We start from the raw sequence: 24915 nt of genomic DNA, 5'->3' as shown, positions 1-24915 counted from the left end.
AATTGAAAAACGCAAAATTAATCATAGAGAAATTTAAATCAAATAAATATTTTTGGTGACAATCCTTTGCCTTCAAAACAGTATCAATTCTTTAGGTACACTTGCTCTTGGCTTGGGAAAGGACTCGGCAGGGAGATCATTCCAAACATCTTGAACTAACTACAGATCTTCTGTGGATGAAGGCATGTGCAAATCCTGGTCCTTTGCTTTTTGTGAGTCTCGCTATGGTGGATGATGTGACAATAAAATGTTTTTTTACAACCTCACCTTTGTAGCAGAGTTTGTTTGTTCCTCACCCAGTTTTATGCCTATTACACAGCTGTTTCAGTTAATGACACTGCATCAATCTACATATGAAAATGATAACCATTACCTGTTTGGTATAATTGGCTACACTCATACATCTGACTGTAATCCTACTAAATCCTTGACTTTGTGCATTTCTTCCCAGAAGAATTTGCATTTTGTTAATTGATAGAAATAAGCTACAAAAACTTCTATTTTATAAGAATATGTTCCCACGGGGAGTGGTCAGTTTTTGATGTTGCATAATTTCTGCAGCATCTCTGCAAATACTAAATAAATTAGCTTACTTGGCAACATGCCAATTTCTCTTGCAGATGCGCTGAGTTTTGTGCGGCTTTTCAGCATAAAATTGCATTAGACATATAAAATCCACAGGTAAACAGCAGATCTGTATTTTAATGCGTTTCTGCTGCAGAAACACTTTAAAAGTACATATACTTTGCATATGACTATCAATAAAGTTTTTTTGAAACCAAATATCAGGAAGTACAGTACAAAGAAAAAACAACTTTATTTAAAACTTGACAACCCTAAAAGAGACAAAAACTACAGTGTCAAAAACACTATAAAAACGCATGTAAAAAAGTACTAAAAAATTTATGAAAAAACAAAGTATTTGAATACATTATTTTACATGTGTTTTTATAGTGTTTTTGACACTGTAGTTTTCATTCATCTTTATTACACAGCAGCGCAGTAATCAACTCTTTCCACTCCTTCAAGGAACAGGCATTGGAAAACATGTTAAATGTGACAAAATCATTAAAGGGAATCTGTCAGCAGGTTTTTCTACCTCATCAGAGAGCAGCATGATATAGGCAAAGAGATTTTAAATCCAACAATGTATCACTTAGTTTACTGAGTGCAACCATTTTGACACAATCTGATTTTTTAGCTTTAGGCATGTATCAGAGTCCAAAGGGCTGTCCCGCCCACACTAGGCTCTCTATAGAGATTGTATATTGACCGTGAGGTGTAAATCACAGGAGGGGGCGTGTTGGACTGCCATGCACTTGAGTTTCTAGTCCTGTAATGATAAGGGTCCTGCTACTTAAACAAACAAAGCAAATAAACAAAAGATTGGACTATCACAAAACAGGCATGCCTGAACTTTCTGTGTTTACTTTTGCAGCATGCTGGCTTCAGCTTACATAGCAAAAACCTGCTGACAGATTCCCTTTAAAAGATCTGAAATGAGGACATGGTGAAAAAACCCCAAAACAATACAGGTTGTGACACTGCAAAAGACCTGAGGCCTAATGTGTGCATTGAAAACATGCATTACATCCTAACATCATTACCACTTAAATAACTAGCTAACCCAAAATAAAATGGTCAGTTCGGTCTTGTACCTAATAAATTGGTCCCCATTAAAGCGGGCTTTACACGCTACGATATATGAAACGATATGTCGTCGGGGTCACGTCATGACACACATCCGGCGCCGTTTAATATATCGTAGTGTGTGACAGCTACGAGAGTCTATTAATGAGCAAAAATACTCCCCTTATCGTTGCTCGTTGACACGTCGTTCATTTTCTAAAAATTGAACGTCCTTCTCTGCGCTGGTTGTTCATCGTTCCCGGGGCAGCACACATCGCTCCGTGTGACACCCCGGGAACGCTGAACTGCAGCTTACCTGTGTCCCGCTGGTAATGTGAAAGGAAGGAGGTGGCGGGATGTTTACGTCCCGCTCATCTCCGCCCCTCCGCTACTATTGGCCGGCCGCTGTGTGACGTCGCGGTGACACCGAACGTCCCTCCCCCTTCAGGAAGAGGATGTTCGCCGCCCACAGCAAGGTCATTTGGAAGGTAAGTACATGTGACGGGGGTTTACGACTTTGTGCAAACGATGTGGGCGGGTTCGATCGCAAATGCGATCGCACGAGAAATTGAAGCATGTAAAGCAGCCTTTATATACAATGTTTTGGATATTACTTCAACATGAAAATATATTAGCAATTTAATAATCACGTACATTCACTGAGCCATTTACTTGGATCCAGCATCAAGTACTGCTTGGTGATTTCTAATTCCTTCATAAGCCACTCATATTTAGCTTTGACCTCCGCAATTCTCTGCTGGCGATGTTCAAGAATCTTCAGCTTTGAACTAAACCGTGACACTGACTGAAATAATTATAAATTTAATTACTTATTGTTGATTTAATATAATTGCGCACACACATTGTATACTGTATATATATATTATCTTGTATATATATACAGCGAGTAAAATAAGTACCGAACTCATCACCAATTAAGTATCACAGAATAAATTATACCAATATATTTTACAGATAATACACCTTTATATTAAATATAATACATGGCACATATAGTGTGTTAAATAAGTATTGAACACATCACCAATTTTCTAAGTAACTATTGTTTCTAAAGGTGCTTTTGTCATTAATTTTTTACTGGATGTTGGTAACAGCCATTTCAATCTACACAGGTAAAGAAAAAAAACCATAGATTCCCATAAATTAAGCTAAGTGTAATAATGAGAAATGACACAGGGAAGAACACACGAAGAGAGGTGAAATGATAATTTCTGACACGAGCTGAAATCTATCACTAATTAGAAAGCAATCCTGCCACTCAGTGAAAAGTAATATCAGCTGGTTCAACTGATGACCTATAAAGAGGTGTATCGTTACCAAGGTGCCACACAAGAAACATCTCATGGTGGGTAAAACCAGTGAGCTGCCGAAAGACTTTTGCAACCTTATTGTTGCTATACATACTGATTGTATTGATTATAGAAAAATTTCTAAACCATGGTTTAGGTTTAGAGGCCATAATCGGGAAGTGGAAATAACGTAATTTCCCTATAAACCAGCCATGATCAGGTGCTCCCTGCAAGATTTCAAACAGAGGAGTGAAAAGAATTATCAGAAGAGTTGTCCAAGCACTAAGAACCACCTTTAGAGAGCTAAAGAAAGACTTGGAATCAGCAGGTACAATTATTTCAAAGAAAACAATAAGTAATGTACTCAACTTCCATGGCCTGTATGCACGTTCACCATGCAAAACTCCATTGCTGAACAAAAAGCATGCTCAAGTATGTTTAAAGTTTGGTCAACAACATTTAAACAAGTCTGTGAAATTCTGGGAGAATATAGTCTGTTCAGATGAGACCAAAACTGAACTCTGGATGCCATAATACACACCAGGTTAGGAGGCAAAAGGGCAGTGAATATCACCCCAAAGCAATCAGTGAATTTTGGAGGTGGGAACATCATGATGTGGGGCTGTTATTTAGCATACGGCACTGGAAAACTTCATATAATTAAAGGAAGGATGAATGGACAAATATACCTAGACATTCTAGATAAAAATCAGCTGCCATCTACTAGGATGATGAGGATGAAACAAGGGTGAACGTTTCAGCAAGACAATGATCCCAAACACACAGCCAAGGAAACTCTCAATTCAAAACTCAGAGAAAGAAAATAAAGCTAATAGTATTGCCCAGTCAATCACCTGACCTGAATCCAAAAGAAAATGTATGGAAGGAATTAAAGCTCAGAGTTGATAGAAGGAGGCCACGGAACCTTCAGGATTTGAATAAAGTTTGTGTGGAAGAGTGAGCCAAAATCACACCTGAGCAATACATGTACTAGTTTCTCCATAAAGGACTCTTCTTGAAATTGTCATGAATAAAGGCTTTTCCAGGAAGTATAGAATACATTTAGTAAGTGTGTTCAATATTTTTTCCCTGTATCATTTCTCATTACTACACTTCACTAAATTTATAGACATCTATAGTTTAATTTATTTGCCTGTGTAGATTGGATGGGTTGTTACTGACATCTCGTGAGAAATTTATGTCAACAGCACTTTTTGAATTATATTTACTTGCAATACTGGTGACGTGTTCAATACTTTTTTCACCCACTGTATATATATATATATATATATATATGTATATATATATATAAAAGATATATTATAACACATATATATATATATATATATATATATATATATATATATATATATATATATATATATAGACACACATATATACTGTGTGTATATATATATATATATATATATATATATATATATATATGTATATATATATTATAATATAATTATTTTTACATCTTGTTTAGGTCATTGTATTGTAAGAGCCCCACTTTTCTGAATATAGAGGTGTGTGGGCTTGTTATTTTGCAGAATGAGCTGTGGACTTGTTGGTGGCACTTTTGGATCCACACTATTTTTTGATCGCTTCTTTTTAATTTCTTGTGAGACAACAAAAACAGTAATTCTAGCAGAGTTATTCACAGCATCAACTCTGCACATTAAATAATAAGACAGGTTTACAGTAAAGGCAGCGACACCAAATATTTTTTGTTTTTGTAAGGATTTGGCCTTGATTTTTTATTTTTTTTTACAATTAAATCATTTTTTCTTAATATTTCTTGGATTTGTATATATATATTTATATATTTTTTACATTTAAAATTAATTTTTAGTTATTTTTTTTCCCAGTACTCACGGGTCCCATAAGGGGACTTGAAATACATTTCTTTGGTCGCATTAATAATACACTTTAGCAATTTTGTACCACAGTGCATTACTGTATGTCCACTGTCAGCGTTTGACTGACAGCCAATCAACACTCATTTTCTGCGGGATCTAATTGGCTGGGGGATATGTCACTCAGATCTAGTTTCAGAGAGGAACTTTGATATAAATGTCCATGACCATTACATATCCTACATTACTTCATTGTAATATTTAGTGTCTTATTTAGATATTTTGTTACTATTATCTTATCTCCAATCTTAATTGTTCGTATTTATATCAACTATTCTTTACCTGGTGATACATGCAAAGAAGCAAGTAAAATGGGGCATTGAAAGTATGGACACTTTGTGGAACAAAAATGGACCAATTCTGCTTTGTAAGGGATCTCCATTACTTTGTGGGAGCGCAATGTGACAGCTATCGCTTTGTGGGGCATGGTAGGATGACTATTATTTTGAAAGCCAAAGAGGAACCACTATTACTTTTACTTTGCGGCACACAGGATGCACTAGTAAATTGTGGGGACAAGAAGGCAATATTTTGTGGTGTGGATAAGGGTGAAATTGTTAGCATCTATGAGCATTAGTACTTTGTGGGGAATAGAAGAGGGCACTAGTATTGTGGAGGGAAACACTCAGATAAACATTGGAGATAGAAGATTGATGGGAAGTTACAAAGCAGAGAATTGTGGCTGCAATTCTTCATGGTAGTCAGGGCTTGGATGAAGAAAAAAGAAGCAACAGAAGTACATCAGATAAGATGTCTTCTGTAAGTCATTGGATTTACCTATACCATATTCAAATACACCTATATAACTGATATCTCACCAATATATACAGCTGGGATAGGGGTAGAGGGCTATTGGGGGCCTCAAACTAAACTTAGGTTTGTAAAATGTACATCTAGTCATAGACACACACTCCCTGGTATGACTCTGGTGAGTGCCTGACAACAAATTCCCAAGAACAAGTGATTCAAATCTAAACAAACATGAAGCACTATTAAGTCCTACAAACAAATAATGATGAGGATTGTAGAAAAAAGTTTTTGCAATGTTAACTAGTGATGAGCGAGAACTTCTATGCTTGGGTGCTCAGGCTCGTAATGAGCAGCTGGATGCTCTGATGGGCACGACTCGAGTACCCAAGTATAATAGATGCCAATGGAATACTCAAGAATTTTTCTCCAAGATTTCCTTGAAATGAGTCCCCCATTGAGTTTCATTATACTCAAGTACTCGAGTCGCGCCCATCCAAGCATCCAACTGCTCCTTACAAGCCTGAGCACCCGAGCATGGTAGTGCTTACTCATCACTAATGTCAATGAAATAGATTGTAAATGCAATGTCCCAGCACTCCAATTCACATGACAATATTCTTCATTTATAATTTTAAGGTCACCATTGCAAAGTTAAGGAATAACTTTATAAGACCTGAGATTCGTTTTTCATACATGTGGTTTCTTTTCTTTCTCATTTACTCACTTTTTTTAGTGGTTCCCTTATATCCATAAAGATAACATGTCAAAGATTAGGGGTGAAGCACCAAAAACAAGAATACAGCACAGTGTCCATAGTAGTATGAGACTGATTGCATATTAAAACAGAAGAATAGCAGCTATCCCAGGTCAAATAAAGACATTCATAAACTTCATGGCATATTATTTTTTTTATCTAAGCAAGTTTGCAATGAGGATTTTCTAATAATAAAGACTTGAACTGAAGAATATCATGTTGTGTGAGTTTCGATGTAGCACTTATTGTTGATGTCTTGGGGATTGGGTGGATTTGAGTGGCTACAGCTCTATGATTATTGAAATTGATTGTTCTAATAGTCAATAAGAAACCGTCTACCTTGCTGTCTTCACTGCGGCGGCGTTGAAGCCTTTCCACGTCATCTATTTCGTAAACTTTTATTTCAAACGGCTCTCCCATGCCTCGCTGACCATTACGTAACGGGCCGTCCACCCAGCGTACTCCTGGGGTGTTGGCTGGTTTTCTTACAGGAGAGGTTGCATCAAGTGATAACGTTGGAATAAGCCGGCGTCTTTGTGATCCTAGTAAGAAGAAAGATCGGGAAAAACAAGCATTAATTCCATTATGACTGGAAAATCTTGTGTAAATCCAGCCATGGCTTTCTGTTGGCTTTTCTTTTATCATCATTAAATTCAAAGATATAAACTAAAAATTCATTGTATTAGCCTTGGATCATTCTACATAGCTCTACTTGATGTATTTTATACATTTACAATGCTCATAAATTAATGCTTTTAACCATTTTTTATTAATATACCGTACAGAAGAAGCGGATTTATTTGTCCATTAATGGGGAAGCTCTTTCTTTTGAATAAACGGTGATACGTTTGTGCATAAAAGCATTGTGAATACCTGACGAAAGTGCACAGCGAAGGTGGTATCCAGCAATGACATTCAGGAAATGTATAAAAATTGAAGTTCATTCAATCCATTTAAAAATATCTAAAAACATATGTATCAGAGTATGCATTGAGAGCTGTCGATCCTTATTCTAGATCTGACGAAAGTGCAGTATTTAAAGAGAAAATGGCAACATCTGCGCTAATTTTAAAAACACTAAAAGGTACTTTACACGCTGCGACATCGCTACCGATATATCGTCGGGGTCACGTCGTTAGTGACACACATCCGGCGCCGGTAGCGACATCACAGCGTGTAACACTAATGAACGACGATCAACGATCACAAAATAGGTCCAAAACGGTGATCGTTGACACGTCGTTCATTTCCTTAATATCGCTGCTGCAACCGGTACGATGTTGTTCGTCGTTCCTGCGGCAGCACACATTGCTATGTGTGACACCGCGGGAGCGACAAACATCTCCTTACCTGCGTCCACCGACAATGCGGAAGGAGGGATTGTGGGCGGGATGTTACGTCCTGCTCATCTCCGCCCCTCCGCTTGTATTGGCCGGCCGCTTAGTGACGCGGCAGTGACGTCGCTATGACGCCGAACGCTCCTCCCCCTTGAAGGAGGGATTGTTCGGCGGTCAGAGCGACATTGCTGTCAAGGTATGTGTGTGTGAGGCTGCCGTAGCGATAATGTTCGCTACGGCAGCGATCACACAATATCACACACATGACGGGGGCGGGTGCTATTGCGCGCAACATCGCTAGCAATTGCTAGCGATGTCGCAACGTGTAAAGTACCCCTTACTCCCAAAATTCACATTACAAATTACAAAGCCAGCCCTTACACGTTTCTGTCATTCGGGTAAGGAAGGTCTTCTCTTGGCAGGTTCACACAGTCAATGACAACTAGATTCCACCGAAGTGTAAAACATTCAGCTAATCGTAATGAAAAAATTGGTATCAAACATCCATGATCTACATCATTTATAACGTCCAATTTATAGGACCCATAAATATTAAAACTGTAATAATATTATTACCAATATAATAGTGAGGGTTTGGCCTTGGATTTATGTTTCTTGGATCAGAAAAGTTTGGCATTAAAAGACATCTATCAATACATTTCCGAATAGAAACAGCACACATCACTAAATAGATCTCTTTCACCTGTAACTTTGAAAATCCATGTCAGAATGAATATATAATCCTTTATGAAAGTTCAAGTTAAGCTCCGCACTTCCAAAATGACTGACAGTTCCTCAGTGTCACAACTGCAGCTGAGATCTTACACTGCTCAGAACAAACTGCAGATGTCAGACTGGTTGGGTGGAGACTCATTATACTTGGACTATTTTATTGTATATATAGGCTCATTAAATACTCACCTTAATATACAGCTATTCTGACATAGATGCTTAACGTAAGTACACCACTGTCATCAGGTCAGGGAGATTTCTCTAATAATGTATATAGTTTGTATTGTAAAATCTGGTGACAGATCCACATTAGGATAATTAATAATGTCTGCTAAACAATCAATGTGATAGGAATTACGATAATAAAAAAAAGTTTTCATTTTGTTTTGCTATTTTTGGCGATTTGGCAAAAATATCCTCTTTGGATACATTCTACAAACATTATTCTGCCTGAGAAAGCAAGACACAGCAAGATACGGACATCTTTGTTGTGGTTTCACTAAGCAGAAAGGCGCCTTGGATATTTTTTATGACACCATGACTGACACGATCAGCATTACTCAGCTGAAAGATGGAAGCATTCTCCCATTTATAAATTCCACTTAGATTCCATTCATCCCTCCCGGTGTTTGTGGTTTACATGACAAACAATTGATAAGCTTAGCTGGAGAGACACAGGTAACAAAGCAATAGTGTTTGTTGTACAGCCACACAACAGGATGGAGCTTGTCTTCCCATGGAGAGCAGTAAGATGAGCTGCCACCGAGTGTTACATGTAGGGAGCCCAACATAAATTACCATCTGTGCCAGGAACCTATGAATGTTGATTTTATTCTTATTAATTTAGTGACAATTGACATTATACAGAGCAGAACTGCTGACAAGAACAATTTAGTCTGCTAGGAAGATAGAAAAGTATTAGTCCAGGATGACGCATGGCGGTTTACTTTGGATACAATAGAAAACTACATTCATTCTTGTTGCCAATAAAAAAACTAAGTAAGGCCTCTGCCACACTCACGTGAATTTCACGCACGTGCCGAGAGACACGTATTTTCCCTGCGTGTTGCGTGCAGGTAAGTACGTGTCTCTGGTACGTGCGTGACACGTGTGTTCTACGTGTGCTATCCGCGATAGCACACGTAGAATCAGTAATTATTATACTCACCTGGTCCTTCCTGCTGCCGCGCTGCTGTCCGTGGTGCTGATCCTCGGTCTCCAGCCCTCCCGTCTCCCCGCTGCTGCTGCTGGCAGGCAGTGAAGTGAATATTCTATGAGATTAATGAGCGGCGGTCGGCAGCAAGAGGCAGCAGCGGCAGAGACAGGAGGGCTGGAGAAGGTGAGTAAATGTTTTGTTTTTTTTTCACTGACATGTGTGTTTTCTCCGGCGCGTGTCACACGGGACCGCATCCACACTACACCCGTGTGGTACTGGTGCGGGCCGTGTAACACCCGTGCTGCCGGAGAAAACACTGACATGTCAGCGCTTTGAAAATCGCACACACGTACAAACGCACACGGACACACGTTCCATGTGGTTTTACGTGTGTGTGCCTGCTACAATAGGGTAGCATTGGTTAAAGTGTCTCCGTGCCGCCGGTACGTGTAAAAAATGACAAACACGTGCCGGAGGCACGGATGTGTGGCGCAGGCCTAAGTTCAACTTTACTATCTTAAACTAATCTGCAAAAAGGAAAGCTGTGCTGATACCTCAAGTCTCCTTTCATGCACTTTTGTTACCACTTCGGAATACTGGGTGGTCCTACTCCTACTATCATAATGGGAAAATTACTTTTTTAGTGTTACCCAGCTTGGCCGCTCCTGCTTCGAAACCCTATCATTCTTTTTATGCTGGGTATCACTAGATAACTCCAGCTTGCTACCACTTCTCTTCTAAAATCAGTGATAATATGTACCTAGAACCAACATAGACTAATAGGAGATGGGGATTTTTTTTTTTAAGACTACCACCAAAAGCTACTCGCCAGGGTGTAGAAGCTGCCTACTTATAATAAGACAACAGCCACTCATATACAAGAGGAAGACGCAAGACTGCTGGGATCCAAAACAACCTGGAGATGGGGCCCAAGGAGACCAATGCTAATAAGCTCTTCACCAGTAGCTAACTAGCAGATGCTGGCATATATGGCAAATTAAAGGTTCCAACAAGATGTAAATGAGCCTAAGTTGTATGCGATAACTGAATGACTAGAGAAGAATAGGGGTGTTACAATACTGGGATTGGGGTTTGCCATAACATCCAGACCCTCAAGCCTGTGGGGGCATATATGGTCCCTTTGGCCCTTCAGAGAAGACCAATACTATTAACCTATTCCAGTTATATAATGTAAACCAATACTATTAATCTCTGCCAGTTATACAATGTGAACGTGACCTTCTGTCCAAAGCCAGGATCAGACTGTTTGATTGGCCAAAGGGCTCATTTTTTTTTATTTTTTATTTTTTTTTAAAAAAGATATCAGTCCTCTCAGTACATAGCACATGATATATACCAATTCCTCAGAATACAGCACATTATATATCAGTCCCCTCCGTATACAGCACATTATCTAATATATAAAGCCCAGTGTATGTGTGTATGTGTGTGTGTGTATGTGTGTGTGTATGTCCGCTAAAGGAATCCGCACCATTGCATGTACAATCATGAAATTTTGCACAGACACTCCAGGGAACGTCATAGACTATGTTTGGGCGGGAAAATTTAACCCCATGCTTTCCAGTTACTCTACAAAAATCCTGCAGCCATTAAACTGAATGAAAAAGGAAAGACCTCGCATCACCTCCCATAGGTGCTCAGGAGAAATTAGACAGTCACTTAGAAGGTTATCTCCGGCACACTAATAATTTCCAATAGACCAAAAAATGAACGCAGTAGTTGGATATCAAAATCTCTTTCTTTTATTTTGTTAGTGCAAAACGTGAAAAAGAGGGGTGCTGTACAATTGTCCGCCAGGTGTCGACGTTTCGGCTAACAAGCCTTCATCAGGTCGGACAGGCTTGACCTATACTGGAGTAATAGCTTGGTGAGTGTGTAAGATGGCTGCCGGGATATGGAGACCTCCGTGTGGAGACAACCTCTATGGGGTCCCTTGGTGTTGCCGGTATACAGGGTCAGGTCTTAAGAATATGTGTGGTTTCTAATGAGAAGATCCCGGTAGTAGTATATGTCTCTTGCTGGAGCGTCCAGGTATTTAGAAGGTATGGCAACCAACCAGAGGTCAGGTAGCTCCGTTTAACTTTGGTACTATGGTCTGGTATATGGTCCGTTGGACTCAGAAGATGTTGGTCTCTTGGGATTATTGAGGGCAGATCCTGTGGTTTGGAGGCAGGGTCCACAGCTCATGCTAGGAATCAGGGGATTGCGCCTGATTATTATTTGGCTAGTGACTTCAGTGGTATAGCCAGGAAAAAGGTCCGTAGGATTAATAATCATGGGAGAGTCATGTAGGGTGCAGCTCCTGTAGTATAGGGACAGGATCCAGGACTCACGTTTACAATCCCACAGACAGACGGGCAAAGAGACAGACGGTCAAAGAGACAGACGGTCAAAGAGACGGACCTGGAAAGTGACAGACCGGGAAAGAGACAGCCCTGAAAAGAGACAGCCGGGCAAAGAGAAAGCCGGGCAAAGAGAAAGCCGGGCAAAGAGACAGCCCTGGAAAGAGACAGATGGGCAAAGAGACAGATGGGGAAAGATAGAGACAGACAGACACACACATAGAGACAGACACAGAGATGGAGACAGATAGACTGATACAAATATAGAGAGATAGAAACAGACAGACAGAGACATACACACAGACAGACAAGGAAAGAGACAGACAGAGAGAGAGACAGACAGACAGCAACACACATGCAGAGACTGGGAGAGAGACAGTTACAATCCCGGGCAACGCCCGGGTACTACAGCTAGTATATATATATTAATCATTAATCATTCATTCATTTATTCATTCATTCATTCATTCATTCACTCATTCATTCATTCATTCACTATATTCATTATGTAATGCTGAACATGTCCTTCTGTCTCAAGCCGGGATCTAACAATTTGGCTGACCCTTGCACAGTGCTATGTTCATGTTTAGCTGAATTCTTCAATAAAATGGCGCCGGAGTCAGCGCGTTTGTATACCACCAATTCCGATGCCATTTTATTGAAGATACTGTCTCGTGAATAACACCAAATAAAGGGGAGGAAAGCAGCCAGGGAAGGAATAGATAAAAAAGACCCCACCCACAAAGTCCCACCCTGATGCTTAATCATCACCCGGCCGTAGAACGGGATCAGTACCTAATAGGATATAACTAGAGCCTACTCAAGGCAAGCCAGTTACAGTAAGTCCATTTTTGTCATTAAAACAAAACACAAAAATAAGAGGGAGGAATTATATTATATTTTTTTACCATTCTATCCCACTTGGATTTTTTTGCTCCCTCTTCCAGAACATTGTATGGAAACATGAATGTTTTTATTCAAAAGTACAAATCCTCCCACAAAAAAATAGGCCGTCAAATGGTTATGTAAACTGGAAAATATTTAAAAAAAATTTGACTTTTGGAAGAAAGGGGAAAAGTAAGCGCAAAAGTGAAAATTGACCATCTCTGAAAGACATATGGGAAACTGTTAGCAGGTTTTTGCTGTTTTAAAAGATTTGGTGTTTTAGCAGCAAAAGATTATTATTACAGGACAACTGGTCTTATGCATCCTAGTTCAAACACATCCCCAGCACTGATTAGCGGCTCTCTGTCACTGTACAATATACACAGAAAACTGTGTTTTGGATGAGGGTATACACAGATCAACAGCTAAACAAACCTACATCTGCAACAGAGTAAACTGTGACTCTATCATAATTGCTGGACCCAGAATGTGATATATTGCTGGAATCGAGGTCTCTATCCTACACCATTCTGCTGTTAAATTACATAGCAAAACCCTTCTGACAAACTACCTGTCATGCCTCGTGTTTCAATCGGGTGAGCTTGTGCTGTGTGGTCGGTTTCTTTCCCTGTTGAGCCACAGCCTGGTCAGTCCCTGTCCAGAGGCTGATGGTCTTTTACCTTGTTTTCTTTCCTTTTGGTTTGCGGTTATCAGATGTTCTCACTTGCTCATTTTCTGTGTCCTATCACAACCTGGGTGGGACCATTTATACTCTCCTTATACTAGCCTTTTATGGTGACTATATCCTATGTGAATTCTGCTCAAGAGTTCTAGCCTTGCTGCTAGTGATTTTTGCTTCTGTTACAGAGACCAGTATAGAATTTGCTCTGTGTTTCATCACTGTTTGCTGTTAGGTTGTAGGAACATACCCCAGCTTGCATTTGCTATTTCACCATTTCACTTGTGCACATGGTCTATGTTTCCTTACTTAGGGTCCCTGCCTATCTCATCACGCTTTTCCTATCTTGGTATATAGTGCATATCAACCTCTCCTCTGGTTCCTTTGGAGATACAAAGAACAAGTTGACAGCCTTTTAGGCAGACATGTTCTTGTTGTGGTTTCTAGGTTTGCAACTAGGGTTATTCCAGCCTGTGCAGGAGCCATTAGGGGCTGTGCAGGTTGGGATATTAGTCTGTAAACCAGTAAGGTACAGGTGCTGCTGCATTGAGATAAGCCTAAATTTCACTTTTACCCGTGTTGGAATACTTATGTGCATAACAGTAACTTTACAGACCAGTGATTATTGTGACCCTTTTGGAAATTTTGCAATGGGAGTTCAAAGCTTCAAGTTGCTCCACTGGGAAAGAGATTACAATTTTTACAAATGTATAATTACATTTTGACTCTAGACTGATTTTACATAAAAAAAGAAAACTTTTATAAGTTCTGAAGGGACTCTGATGTATATAATGCATCATCTTCCAATGTCTGTATTCATTTAGTAATTGTCACGATTTCACCACTCACAGTGTCTTAGGGACGCAGTGAGTGACAGCTTAGATGTCCTATTAAAGGGAAACCGTCACCAGATTTGGCGACTATGAGCTGCCCGTTGTTCTTGTGATTATGTCTGCAACTGCAGAATAAACTAATTTTGCCTACTATCTGATTGAGCTGCCGCTTCTTCTCTACATTTGAATCCTGACATCTACAGTATCCACACAGGCTGACACTGTGGTCCTGCAAAGATTAAAGACTGCCCATACATGCTCACTACAATATTATGATCTGCCCCGAGCACGGTAGATCAAAGTGCGCCTGCTCAGGACCTCAATGTCGGCCTGCGTGGATGATGTAGACACGTCATCCACACTGGGCTAGGTAGAAGGAGGATGGCGATTGCCGCAGAGAGGAGGCGACAGACCGGAAAGCAGCAACACTCATCGGACCAGACCGCCCCTTAGGTAAATATTCTAAAAGTGTTTTTTACGTTCTACACAGCGACCTGGGCACTATTATACAGTATTCTGGAATGCTGTATATAAGAGCTCAATGGTGGTGGCTGCAGCTTATAGTCGCCAAATCTGGTGACAGGTTCCCTTTAAATTAATGGGCATGCTGGGCTGTCAGTATTGTTAGTTACCATTTAGCCGTCCAATCAGTGCAGGGGCGTGCTGGACTGCCTCTATTGTGAGTTACAGCCCAGCTGCCCAATCTGGCTAAGTTTGCCAGTTTTCGCATGTTTAGGTTAATTATCTGCCTATTTAGCTGGGTGACTGTGGTCAGCCGTTGGCAGTCTTAGCTAACTCTGTGGAGTGTGTATCTCTAGTCTGTTGTTCTGATCCTTTGCTGACTTGACCTTGGAATTGCCTTTTGACTACTCTCTTGGATTGCTGCTTTTTTTGTGATGCACTCTGAGCCAGGGTCGGTCTGGCCCGCCGGGGTAGCGAGGAATCCCCCGGTAGGCCCCGGGCCCTCAGTGGGCCCCTGTGCCTTATATAGTGCGGGGCAGTGTATAGCGCCGCGGGGCCGCTGGTTTCTCAGGGCCGGCGAAATGTGCGACAGACTGGGCAGGGCCCCCACGCTCTGATGGCCCCCCCTGCCATGCTCTGAGACCCCCAGCCTTTCAATCACAAACTGCAGCGATAGCACGAGTTCTGTATTATTGCTGCAGTTTCCGCGGCTGCAGAAGGACCTATAGTGACATCACAGACATGTGATATCACCGTAGGCCCTGCACTGCGGAAGTCACAGACCTGTCCTGGAGACCGTGCCGCTATTCAAATGTACGCGCATCTTTCAGACGCGCGTACATTTGAACAGTGCGGCCAGTGTCAGGACTGAGGCGGAGGAGCTGCTCAGCCCTGCACCGACACAGCGGCCGTCATCACACTGCCGCCGGAGCAGCAGAGAAGAGGACGTGCAGGGTTGCCGGTAAGCGCTCAGGAGGAGCCGAAGAAAAAAAAGTATATATTCTCACCTCTCATCCTCGTTCCCGCGGTGCCTCCAGCTGCTTCCTCCAGACCGCAGGACACAGATCCCTCAGTGACCCGCCCGCTGCACAGAGCCGCCGCTACAGGTGACTTCATGGTTTTACTGCAGTTAAATGCTTTATGGTGCTGCAAAGCATTTAAATGCAGTAAAACCATGATGGCATCCTGCGGCGGTGGTTCCATGCATAGGATGAGATCATGGAGGGGTCTATGAGCCTGCGAACTGATAAGGTAAGGACACCGCAGGAACGGAGGACAGGTGAGAATAACGTGTGTGTGTGTGTGAACAACGGCATAATAGAGGACATGAAGGGACTGGAATGAGGATATTACGAAAGGATGGGGGGCCATTCATACACTGTACAAGGATGGGCGGGCCAATTCATACACTGCACAAGGATGGGGGGGCCCATTCACACACTGCACAAGGATAGGGGGGCCCATTCATACACTGCACAAGGATGGGGGGCCCGTTCCTACATGGCACAAGGATTGGGGGGCCCATTCATACACTGCACAAGGATGTGGGGCCCATTCATACACTGCACAAGGATGGGGGGCCTATTCATACACTGCACAAGGATGGGGGACCCGTTCCTACACGGCACAAGGATGGGGGACCCGTTCCTACATGGCACAAGGATGGGGGACCCGTTCCTACACGGCACAAAGATGGGGGACCCGTTCCTAAATGGCACAAGGATGGGGGGACCATTGCTACACTGCACAAGGAAGGGGTGCCCAGTCATACACTACACAAGGATGGGGGGCCAATTCATACAGTGCACAAGGATGGGGGGGCCCATTCATACAGTGCACAACGATGGGGGGCCCATTCATACAGTGCACAAGGATGGGGGGCCCATTCATACACGGCACAAGGATGGGGGGCCCATTCCTAAATGGCACAAGGATAGGGGGACCATTGCTACACTGCACAAGGATGGGGGGGCCCAGTCACACACTGCACAAGGATGGGGGGGCCTAGTCATACACTGCACAAGGATGGGGGGCCTATTCATACAGTGCACAAGGATGGGGGGCCTATTCATACAGGGCACAAGGATGGGGGGCCCATTCATACACGGCACAAGGATATGGGGCCCATTCATACACGGCACAAGGATGGGAGGCCCTTTCATACACTGCACAAGGATGGGGGCCCATTCACACACTGCACAAGGATGGGGGGTCCCATTCACACACTGCACAAGGATGGGGGGCCAATTCATACACTGCACAAGGATGGGGGGGCCCATTGCTACAGTGCACAAGGATGGGGGGCCCATTGCTACAGTGCACAAGGATGAGGGGCCCATTGCTACAGTGCACAAGGATGGGTGTCCCATTCACACACTGCACAAGGATGGGGGGGGCCCAGTCACACACTGCACAAAGATGGGGAGGCCCATTGCTACAGTGTACAAGGATGGGGGGCCCATTGCTACAGTGCACAAGGATGGGGGGCCCATTGCTACAGTGCACAAGGATGGGGGGCCCATTGCTACAGTGCACAAGGATGAGGGGCCCATTGCTACAGTGCACAAGGATGGGTGTCCCATTCACACACTGCACAAGGATTGGGGGGGCCCAGTCACACACTGCACAAAGATGGGGAGGCCCATTGCTACAGTGTACAAGGATGGGGGGCACATTGCTACAGTACACAAGGATGGGGGGCCCATTGCTACAGTGCACAAGGATGGGGGGCCCATTCATACAGTACAAAAGGATGGGAGGTACATTCATACAGTGCACAAGGATGAGGGGCCCATTCATACAGTACACAAAGATGGAGGGCGCATTCATACAGTGCACAAGGATGGGGACCCATTCATACAGTGCACAAGGATGGGGGGCCCATTCATACAGTGCACAAGGATGGGGGGCCCATTCATACACGGCACAGGAATGGGGGGACCATTGCTACACTGCACAAGGATGGGGGACCCGTTCCGACACGGCACAAAGATGGGGGACCCGTTCCTACACGGCACAAGGATGGGGGGATCATTGCTACACTGCACAAGGATGGGGGGGCCCATTCATACACTGCACAAGGATGGGGGAACCATTGCTACACTGCACAAGGATGGGGGGCCCGTTGCTACACAGCACAAGCACATGGGGACATTACTACAAGGGTGCACATTACATTTTATTGGGGTCTATTTTTATTTCTGAAATTTACCAGTAGCTGCTGCATTTCCCACCCTCGGCTTATACTTGAGCCAATACGTTTAAGTTTTTTGTTGTTATATTAGGGGCCTCGGTTTATACTGGGATTGGCTTATATTCGAGTATATACGGTAATTTGAGATACGGGGGCCTTGGTGGGGAAGGAGCGGTATTACTTTACAAGTGACATTATGGGGCAGTGGGGGACTTTATGGGGAAATGAGGGTCCTTATGAGGCAATTAGTAAGGGAATTGTGACAGGCAGTATAGTATAATGAGGAGTGGGGGGGAATTTATGCAGAGAAATATTATAGAAAGGGCAAGTTTTGGGGGTAGATTATGGAAAGGGGCACTTTGTGGCCCTATTTTGGAGAGGAGCAGTGTGGGGGGGATATTTTGTGCAGGAAGCAATTAACAACCCTTCTGATTACACTTTTTCCCCCAGATATTATTAAATAAAAGGGGCCAGGATGAGGGACATACGTTATTGGTTTATGGTGGCACATGGGGCATAATTACTGTAGGGACAAATTAGGGGAGATTATTACTGCTGTAATATAGGTTAATTTTGAGGATATTGTCTTCCATGGGGGAACAAAATTCTGATGTAGTGTAGAAATTGGGGAAAATGTGTGGAATGTGCCCTGTGAGACAGTGATCAGCTACAGGTGACTGTGTTATTTTCTGCAGAGTTGTGTCAGGGCAGGAAGAAGTGATGGTGGTCATCACCGGATGAAGAGGAAAAGTAAAGATGAATAACCTCAGCTAGAGACATCACTGGTAAGTCAGTGTGTTACATGTACACACACTATACGCTATATACAGAACTCCTGTGTATAATGTCACTGGTGATCACTTCATTACCTATATACAGATCTCCTGTTTATAAAGTCATCGGTGATCACTGTATTACCTGTATTCTGACACTATATACGTACAGAGCTCCTGTGTATAATGGCACTGATGGTAATATTAATGTTATTAGTATTGTGGTTTTTATTCATAATCATTTATTGTAGTATTCGTCACTGTGTAGTAGTAACATGTGGTATTGTCATGGTTTGGTGGTATTTGTCTCTTGTATGTAGTATTATTTGGTAGTCTGGTCATAGTGTTGTGGTATTTCTCCCATGTATCTGGTAATATTTGTTTACTATGTGGTCCAAATATGGTGTGGCGGTATTACTCTCTTGTATGTGGTTGTGTTTGATCACTATGTAGTGGTAATATGTTATCTGGTCATGGTGTGGTGGTATTTCTCTTTTGTATGTGATTATATTCGGTCACTATGTGGTGGTAATATGTTGTCTGGTCACGGTGTGGCGGTATTTATCCCTTGTATGTGGTATTATTGGTCTTGGTATAGTGGATTGTGTTGTGTATGGAGGTCACTTTTTCTCTCTATCAATATGTGGAAGATTCTTTATTTCCAATATTTGAACGTTTAACCCCTTGCTGTCCTGTGACTATTGCACTGTAGCGCATATGCACTTACAGAGGGTCTCCAGTGAAAACAAGTAATCTCCTTTACTAAGGCCACATGCACACAGTATTTGGGGAGTTATTTACCTCAGAATTTGAAGCCAAAACCAGGAGCGGTAAAATCAGAGGAAAAGTATAATGGAAAGCCGGGCACTGCTTCTGCATTTTTCACCCACTACTGATTTTGGCTACAAATACTGATGTAAGATACTGACCAAATACTGACAGTGTGAACATGGCCTCAGCATGTGATAACTTATTCATCAGTGGGGTCTGATTGATGGGACCCGAACGGATTTGCAAATTTTGTAACTTTTATCCCCAGTACACTGGAGCTCATGTCCGACTCGACCCCTGATCCATTCATTCCTCAGTGGCTGCGAGTGCTGGGCTTGTTTTTATCTGACCGCCCCTTTGGATGGACTTTGGATGAATGGAGCTGTGGTCACACATCCTACCACACAGAGGATGAATGGAGCTGCGGTCACACATCCCACCTGCTGCTGCATTGTATAAAGGGCATATAAGTGTCCTGTCAGGGATAAAAGTTCCTCATTCTTCCGATCGGTGCGGTTTCCACTGGTCTGGTTCCACCGATCAATAAGTTATCACCTACCGGACCTGTGGATCGATGATAACTTGTCACCAAAGATCCCCTTTACTGCAAACTACTGTAATTGTACATTAGTTATTGTGTGTGCACAGGAGATGTGCAGGAGCCGCCTGTGCTTTACAGTCAGCGCTCCACAATAATGGGGATAGTGGCTAATAGATATTTGCATGTAGCTGTAGGGTGGGCCCCTAGAGTTATTTCCCCTGGTGGGCCCCAGGCACCCCAGTCCGACCCTGCTCTGACCTGTTATTCTCACCCTTGCCCAAGATCTGGCTATGCCCCAGTATATTCCCTGTATCCACGATGAGCTCTCCTGGTATCCTGACCCTGGTCCATTACCTGACTACATCTCTGTTAACTCTTTGTATCCACGACAAGCTCTTCTGGAACCTGACCCTGGAACATCTGTCTACGGCTAGCGTCACAGTAACAAGCTGTCTATACACAGGATGAGCTGTCATCACCAACATTAATCTCAGGTAGACTATTAACTCCACTGTGTGGGGGCACTTAGGAGAACAGAAGGAGGGTGCAGGAAGTGTTTGAGAATTCCCGGCACAAACTCAGACAAACAATTTAATCTTTCTATAGCTGTGGTATTCTGCTGCTAGGGGACACACGACCGGCTTATATGAGGTTGTGCATTTACAGGATAATAAAAATTTCTCGTTCCTCACTGCAACTTGCTGAGATGTTCTTCCCACAAACCAAAGATTTATGATTCTCATCAGCAATAAAATAAAATCCCCTACAGATCCTGCTGTGGCGGGTCAAGCATGCACACTGCACACCGCTGCACTCCGGCTGACCTCAACAATTTATTAAAATAGCGCTATCAATAATTGTACTGCACCACAGCTCCACTTACTGCTCCAATTCAATTACAGAAGCTGCTAATAACATGGATTTAAGTATTCACACAGCTACAACACTTAAATGTTGACCTTAACATGCATAAATAGCAGATATTTTTGTAAGGTTTTTGTTCACTAATATATTCCACAAAGATGTCAGGCTTAGATGAGCCATGATGTGCGGAAGCTATTAAAAGGCTCCATCAGAGATATTTTTCTGGCAACACATTTTAAAATGCAAGAGTGTTTTAGGGAAAAAAAATTTTGCTACAGCATTTTTAGTGGCTTTTTTTACTTGAGCTTTTCAAATCTTTTTCCCAGAATTATACAAAACCTTAAGTGAAAAATATCTTTCATGATCACCTAGGTTTCCACTGATATTGCCAAAGAAAATGCCACTAACCCAAAAAAAGCAGCAAAAATGCTACGAACCAAATCACATTGTATGTACTGCATTTGATATACCACTATGGATTTCAAGGTAACATCTCGCTGCTGAAACAAATGAACAAAAATGTTGTTGAAAAATGCTATGTAAAAATGCAACCAAAAAAACACAAAAAAATTTAAGGATACATCCAACCTAAAGATAGCAAGTAGCCTGGATTCACACATCTACGTGTCTATCAGACAGCACATGGATGTGGCATAGATGGCATCTGTGTGCTCTCCGTTTTAAACTTGGATCCAACGTAGATATATCATTTCATATTTTTGTATGTGAATAAAAACTCTATAGTACACATACTGGAAAAATAGATGTGTGAATTCAGCTTAAAATGCATAAACGAGGGGCTGCTGATATGTTTTTGGCTTTGTGATTTTTTTTGTTTCAGTGGTAACAAATGTTACATCACATGAAAGCCTTATTTGTCTAATATACAGTTAGGTCCAGAAATATTTGGACAGTGACACAAGTTTTGTTATTTTAGCTGTTTACAAAAACATGTTCAGAAATACAATTATATATATAATATGGGCTGAAAGTGCACACTCCCAGCTGCAATATGAGAGTTTTAACATCCAAATCGGAGAAAGGGTTTAGGAATCATAGCTCTGTAATGCATAGCCTCCTCTTTTTCAAGGGACCAAAAGTAATTGGACAAGGGACTCTAAGGGCTGCAATTAACTCTGAAGGCGTCTCCTTCGTTAACCTGTAATCAATGAAGTAGTTAAAAGGTCTGGGGTTGATTACAGGTGTGTGGTTTTGCATTTGGAAGCTGTTGCTGTGACCAGACAACATGCGGTCTAAGGAACTCTCAATTGAGTTGAAGCAGAACATCCTGAGGCTGAAAAAAAAGAAAAAATCCATCAGAGAGATAGCAGACATGCTTGGAGTAGCAAAATCAACAGTCGGGTACATTCTGAGAAAAAAGGAATTTACTGGTGAGCTTGGGAACTCAAAAAGGCCTGGGTGTCCACGGATGACAACAGTGGTGGATGATCGCCGCATACTTTCTTTGGTGAAGTAGAACCCGTTCACAACATCAACTGAAGTCCAGAACACTCTCAGTGAAGTAGGTGTATCTGTCTCTAAGTCAACAGTAAAGAGAAGACTCCATGAAAGTAAATACAAAGGGTTCACATCTAGATGCAAACCATTCATCAATTCCAAAAATAGACAGGCCAGAATTAAATTTGCTGAAAAACACCTCATGAAGCCAGCTCAGTTCTGGAAAAGTATTCTATGGACAGATGAGACAAAGATCAACCTGTACCAGAATGATGGGAAGAAAAAAGTTTGGAGAAGAAAGGGAACGGCACATGATCCAAGGCACACCACATCCTCTGTAAAACATGGTGGAGGCAACGTGATGGCATGGGCATGCATGGCTTTCAATGGTACTGGGTCACTTGTGTTTATTGATGACATAACAGCAGACAAGAGTAGCCGGATGAATTCTGAAGTGTACCGGGATATACTTTCAGCCCAGATTCAGCCAAATGCCGCAAAGTTGATCGGACGGCGCTTCATAGTACAGATGGACAATGACCCCAAGCATACAGCCAAAGCTACCCAGGAGTTCATGAGTGCAAAAAAGTGGAACATTCTGCAATGGCCAAGTCAATCACCAGATCTTAACCCAATTGAGCATGCATTTCACTTGCTCAAATCCAGACTTAAGACGGAAAGACCCACAAACAAGCAAGACCTGAAGGCTGCGGCTGTAAAGGCCTGGCAAAGCATTAAGAAGGAGGAAACCCAGCGTTTGGTGATGTCCATGGGTTCCAGACTTAAGGCAGTGATTGCCTCCAAAGGATTCGCAACAAAATATTGAAAATAAAAATATTTTGTTTGGGTTTGGTTTATTTGTCCAATTACTTTTGACCTCCTAAAATGTGGAGTGTTTGTAAAGAAATGTGTACAATTCCTACAATTTCTATCAGATATTTTTGTTCAAACCTTCAAATTAAACGTTACAATCTGCACTTGAATTCTGTTGTAGAGATTTCATTTCAAATCCAATGTGGTGGCATGCAGAGCCCAACTTGCGAAAATTGTGTCACTGTCCAAATATTTCTGCACCCCTAACTGTATGTTTTCAAAATTTTATGTTTGTTGCTTATGGTAACAGTGTTCTATGCACCCGGGAAGATAAAATGGCGGAGTCTAATGCGATATTCACAGCAACTGAGAGCAGAGGAGTGATAACATTTTTGTTTCTGCAAGGAAAGTCCGCAAAGGATATTCCTGGTGATATGTCGCAGATATTGGGGGATCAATGCCCTTCATATTCCACAGTTAAGAACTGGGTTGCCAAATTTAAAACAGGCCACTTCAGCACCAATGATGAGGAACGCCCTGGACGACCGAGAGCGGTTGTTGTTCCAGAAATCATCGATGCTGTGTACAACCTCATACTGGAGAATCAACGAATTTCAGATAAAGCAATAGCAGACATCATGGGGATTTCCCATTAACATGTTTGTGAACATTTCGACATGAGGAAGCTATCTGCAAAGTGGGTCACCAAATGTTTGACAACAGATCAGAGAAGCATGCGAGTTAAAACTTCACGGTCCATTTGTCAGCGTTTCCGGACTCACAGGAACTTCCTGGATTGACTGGTCACTATAGATGAGACCTGTATTTATTTGTATGGCCCTGAAAACAAGGAGCAGTCAAAAGAGTGGAGGCACAGTGGTTCTCCTTGTCCAAAGAAGTTTAGGGGGCAAAAATCAGCCACTAAGGTGATGGCGTCCGTGTTCTGGGTTAAGGAAGGTGTTCTGCTAGTGGACTACCTTCAAAAGGGTTCCACCATCAATGCAAGGTATTACATTCAACTTTTGGACCAATTGAAAGCAGCTCTGAAGGCGAAAAGGCACAGCAAGCTGTCTAAAGGAATCTTGTTCCTGCAAGACAACGCCTCCGCTCACACTGCACAAGCGAACACGGCAAAATTGGCAGAGCTGGGTTTCCAGCTGATTGATCACCCATCTTATTCACCAGATCTAGCTCCCTCTATCATCTGTTTCCAAACCTGAGGAAACACCTCAAGGGTACCAAATTTCCCACCATTTCTGATGCCATTGCTGATACGGATGCCTGGTTTGAGACACAACCAAAATTCTTCTTTTTGCTAGGTTTATAGAACTTGGAATACCGATGTAAGAAGTGTGTTAACATCAGTGGAGAGTATGTGGAATAAATGTAAAGTTTCATCATCCTACCTAATTTCTTTCTGGGTAAAGCCAAAGACTTATCAGCAGCTCCTCGTAGCTCAGTATAGTGGTTAGCAATGTTGCTTTGCAGCACTAGGACCCTGTGCTCAAATGTTGCCAAGGACAGCATCTGCAAGGATTTTGTATGTTCTCCCTGTGTTTGTGTGGGTTTATACTCTCACTCCAAAGACATAATGATAGGAAATTTAAATTGAGAGCCCCACTTTAAATTGGGAGCCCCAACATCGCTGTGTGTAAACCCGCAGGAACAACAAACATCTCCTTACCAGCGTCCC

General features: G+C 42.2%; 1 protein-coding gene across 1 annotated transcript in view; it reads right to left on the bottom strand.

Moving 5' to 3' along the window:
- Positions 1-24915, bottom strand: part of KIF26B (kinesin family member 26B) — a 585415-nt gene that overhangs the window by 1151 nt on the left and 559349 nt on the right. Inside the window, exons 13-14 of the mRNA XM_075339602.1 lie at positions 6702-6904; positions 2284-2434 (exon numbers count right to left, since the gene is read on the bottom strand). Of these exons, the coding sequence (XP_075195717.1) occupies positions 2284-2434; positions 6702-6904 (354 nt within the window). The remainder of the gene's footprint in view (positions 1-2283; positions 2435-6701; positions 6905-24915) is intronic.

The sequence above is a fragment of the Anomaloglossus baeobatrachus genome, chromosome 3, assembly GCF_048569485.1.
Source record: "Anomaloglossus baeobatrachus isolate aAnoBae1 chromosome 3, aAnoBae1.hap1, whole genome shotgun sequence".
Classification (NCBI taxonomy): domain Eukaryota; kingdom Metazoa; phylum Chordata; class Amphibia; order Anura; family Aromobatidae; genus Anomaloglossus; species Anomaloglossus baeobatrachus.
This window is presented reverse-complemented; position numbering and strand designations above follow the sequence as displayed.